The 4305-nt window shown below is 32.2% G+C and overlaps 1 protein-coding gene across 2 annotated transcripts; it reads left to right on the top strand.

Moving 5' to 3' along the window:
• The first annotated feature begins 275 nt into the window (after positions 1-275).
• On the top strand, positions 276-2073 carry LOC115033847. Of its 2 annotated transcripts, none has more exons than XM_029488298.1 (3): positions 276-410; positions 509-594; positions 1714-2073. In XM_029488298.1, exons 2-3 carry the CDS (start codon positions 546-548, stop codon positions 1884-1886), a joined length of 222 nt encoding a protein of 73 aa, XP_029344158.1. In that variant the 5' UTR covers positions 276-410; positions 509-545; the 3' UTR covers positions 1887-2073. The 2 variants fall into 2 exon arrangements, with proteins under 2 accessions (XP_029344158.1, XP_029344157.1); XM_029488297.1 differs by having other exon boundaries at positions 276-414.
• The last annotated feature ends 2232 nt before the right edge of the window (positions 2074-4305 follow it).

Genomic DNA, 4305 nt, shown 5'->3' with positions numbered 1-4305 from the left:
TTTTGAAAACTACTGGGAAATTTAAATTTTGACCTCCCCAATGCACCAACGATATTCACTTTCTGATCGAACAAGATACTGAAGTTGAAAATCGTAGCATTATTTCGACTACTTATCGTGTACACAGACACAAAAAAAATAAAAAATAAAAAAATAAAAAAAAAAATAAAAAAACACACATCATTGTAAAATCAATACATTCATCGTTCCACTCAGAATCTAAAATAGAATAAAATATATTCTATTAACATTGGGCGGCAACAACTTCGTCGGCGGCGGCGACCGTAATCGACTAATGGCGACCAACCGCAGCGCGAATAGAGTCAGCCGGGGGATCTGGACGTCGCTCCGCGATTCCTTTGGGTGCACCAAGGCGGTGCGTTCTTATTTGGACCCGAGTATACTTCTGCGTAGGTTGTATAGTTTTTATTCCAACTGCATTTTATAAAAAGTGTATATTATATTATAATAATAATTAAGTATTACCGTTTGTTGTGAAATTATTTAGGCATCAAATAGGAGTGAAAGACTTAGCCGCTGGAGATATGTCCGTACCACCACCACCGCCATTGCCACCACCAATGTATTTTTCTGGTAATGGAAATAAATCACGTTTATTAAACATATCCAATTATATATAAAATGGCTCGGCATAAATTCACTTTAGCAACCCAGCACTTTTTTAATTTTTTTTTTGTTGAAGAACGAGTTAAGAACGATGGTGCGAAAAAAAAATTTGCGGAAACCATTATTTTGGAAGTTATAGACATCCAAAGTTTGCGATTTTACGTTTATATATATGTATGCGCCATGCGCGCAAGACTGTTTTAATGCCGCGCGAAGTAATTTGAGTTTGGCGACCTGAGCCACTTTAATATTATACTTATGTTTCTTTAAAAGACTGGCGACCGGAGCCGTTAGGCTACTGGAGGTCCCTTGAGTTTGAAGATTGGCGCGACTTGTGTTACTTTAATGGCATAATTGCAGTTTAGTTCCCCCTCACCATTTTGAATTTTTTTTATCGAAACTTATGTAACTCGTCGAGTTAAGAACGATGGTGCAATCAGAATTTGTCGCTCTCACTTCAAGTTTCGAAGTTATGGCCTTCCAAAGTTTTCGATTTTACATTTTTACGTTTATACACATGCGCGCAACACTAGTATAATGCCGCGCGTGGCTAGCTGGCAGTTACCCTGTGACCAACTTGAGGTGGTGTTGCACAGCAAGTCGGGGGATACTTTCGATTTGCGGAGCGGAGCGACGGCGCCGAGGAGCGTAGCGACGAGTGCCGCTAGCATGGCGTCACTGTACGATGTTTTTTCAAGTTGGTGGCCCACTTGGGGAGGTGTTGCATAGTAAATCGAGGGATATTTTCGTTTTTAATTATCCGAGCGAGCGAGTGACCCCGCTCGGTGACTCGGTGCAACAAAAATTTAATATACCTACTAATTTATAGGTAGTAGTGTTGCTCACATGCGTATCAACGTAAAATTTCAAACTTTGGATAGCTATAACTTCCAAAATAATGGTTTCAGCAAATTTTTTTTTGCACCATCGTTTTTAACTCGTCGAAATACGTCTATTTCGAAAAAATGTGCTGGGTTGCTAAAGTGAATTTTTTCCTATGGCTCTATCGTCGTGTGAACGACGTTTAGGCTTTGTTGAGAAAATTCGTAATTTAGCGTTATGTAAATTGATGTTATTTGTTTATAGGAGAAACAACTCAAGGTGGTCCAGACCCATCACTGCTTACACCAATGTTGCACAGTGGACACATTCCAGCATTTCGAATAAAAACCACGGCTAAGGACATGAATGGTTGCGCGAAGGCATATAGCTTGTTGCAGAAGAAAATGGCGTCAAATGTTCTTATCAAAAATTACTAGCGCTTTTAGCGAATTTGTGATGTACTATAAGTTTTCATATTATTTTTCAAATCCCGGGTTTTTTCAAATAAAATTGATGAATAATATTAATTATTGTTTATTGATAACTAGTACCGTTTACCGCAAATAAATGAGTATTTATGATTTAGTGGACTTTTTGATAGTAATAAAGTAGTACATATTTAAATTGTGTATTTCTTATTTTAATAAAACATACATTTTTTTTCAAACTTAAATATGCCAAACTATTGTTGTGTGGGAGAAATTCATACCATATCCAAAATTATTTTTGAAGTACCACAAAATGAGGATATGAAGAAAAAGTGGGAAGAAGTGTTGGGGTTTACTATTATAAAAAGTTACCATATTTGTGCTCCTCATTTTGAAGACTCAGATATCATTAGTAAATGGGAGTCTGGTCAAGAGTCTAATAAGTATACGGTAAACTAATTTTCAACATTAACGTTTTCAATTTTCATCAGTCGTTAAAATTATAATATTTTTGTAATATTAATAATATATAGATATGTTTGAAAAGACTTTATTTAAAAAAATGAGCCATTCCTATTCCCTGTAATAAAAAGATTTATGCACAATCTTTGGAAAGTATAAAAGTTAGTTAAGTTTTAAATATAGTAATATAATTATAAAGATAATACTACATTAATATAAAATACTATTACTTAATTTATCATAGGTCTGTGAATTAAATAAGGCATGCAAATCTAGCTTGGATAGCACATTAGATCTTTCTCATACAACGGATACATCAGACTCATTTAATTTAAGTTCTCCAAGTATTGATCTAGTAAAACATGATCATTTGTACTGTATTCAGACATCATCACCTAAGAAGAGAAAGGTAAAATATCAAACTACATCTTGTAATTAACAAAGCGTACCTACTTTTTACATATTTTTTAAACTCTTTTTAAAACAATTTTTCTCGTTGGGCAGTAAATTAATTTTTTTTACAAAAATTAAATTGTAGGTACAAATTAGAAAGTTTTATTATTTTTATAGATTGATGTAACAATGGTAAATTCTGTTTTTCAACTTATTTACCAAAATATTGAAACCATACATTTACCAAATAATTGGTACTGCAATGGAAATAAGAATACATAGAATATGTTCCAGTTATCTCTTTTTATAAATTAAGCGCTTTTAAACCAAACTATAAAAGGCATATTGAAAAACAACTTGTTTTAACCGAAGGTATAAAATATTTTATAAATAATAATAATTGTTCAATTTGATATATAATAATTAATAAATGTATATTTTATATATAAACAAGCTTAAGAAGAAATTAGTTAAGGATATAGGGATAATGGAACGATCACTCCTCTTAGACAATAACAATTTAATTTTACTTAATGTTTTGGGTGTAAGTGGAAAAATAGATCCAAATTAATTTGTGAATCCATTTGACAACACCCGAAGAGTGTTTGTGTTTTCTGATGCACCACTAAAAACTCTTCAAGTAAATTATACAATATGCATTAATTTAATAATATTGTGCTCATTAAAACTTTATATTATGATCTTAATTTGAAAATTTGCCTCACACTTTCTCCAATTCAATGGAAAATATATGAAAATGTATTTGAAAACGATAGCAAAGCAATAACCAGAGTTTGTCCAAAATTAACAAAAAACCATTTTCAATTGGACAACTTTTCTAAAATGAAAGTGAAATATGCCTCTCAAGTAATTTGTTTGAAACCCCTATATCAATTAAAACATTAAACCTAATCTACCCTACACAATTTTATGATTGTATTTTAGGTTTTCAGCAAGTCAAAAGCAGATGGGATAGTGTTTTTTAAAAGTAAAAAATTTCCTAGGTTTAATCATAGTGAAGAAACAGTTAAATTTACTTTATTTATTAATTATTTGTTTGATGCCCTAAATCGAAAATTTCCCGCAGAAGGGATAAGAAAAGATAGTAAAGATTTACAGGTTTTACACAAGTGTTGCTTTGTATTGCATGTTTAATGTTTGTAGTAGAATAGGGGAGTATTTAAATATACATATATGTACAAAATATGATTATATATGTTTTATTTTATGTATACAATACAGTGGCGTATATAGGATTTTTTTCTAGGGGGTGATATGACCAAAATTATTTAGCACATTGGGGGCAGGCCGAGGCGGGGGACAAATATCTAGGATCACATTATGTTATCTTACCTTTCGGTAAAGTACACTATATAGGCCATGCTAGTCATGTCACCATGATGTTACTCAAAACTACACCAACATTTATAATATTATACATTTATTTTCATAAAAAAATCACAAAATAATATTTATTCGTCTTGGTTTTTGAGACATTTCATTCAACACTTCGTCTACATTAACGTCAATATCGCGATGAATGCTTAACATTGCTAAACCATTTAGCCTCTTC

This window comes from Acyrthosiphon pisum, chromosome A1 (assembly GCF_005508785.2).
Source record: "Acyrthosiphon pisum isolate AL4f chromosome A1, pea_aphid_22Mar2018_4r6ur, whole genome shotgun sequence".
Lineage (NCBI taxonomy): Eukaryota > Metazoa > Arthropoda > Insecta > Hemiptera > Aphididae > Acyrthosiphon > Acyrthosiphon pisum.
The sequence above is the reverse complement of the archived record's forward strand: the minus strand, read 5'-3'. Positions and strand labels throughout refer to the sequence as shown.

Coding starts and splice junctions, on each gene's coding strand:
- LOC115033847 (XM_029488297.1), top strand. CDS start 296: ATGGCGACCAACCGCAGCGCGAATAGAGTCAGCCGGGGGATCTGGACG. Junction 415..508: donor CCGAGTATACTTCTGCGTAG/GTTGTATAGTTT, acceptor GAAATTATTTAG/GCATCAAATAGGAGTGAAAG. Junction 595..1,713: donor ACCACCAATGTATTTTTCTG/GTAATGGAAATA, acceptor ATTTGTTTATAG/GAGAAACAACTCAAGGTGGT.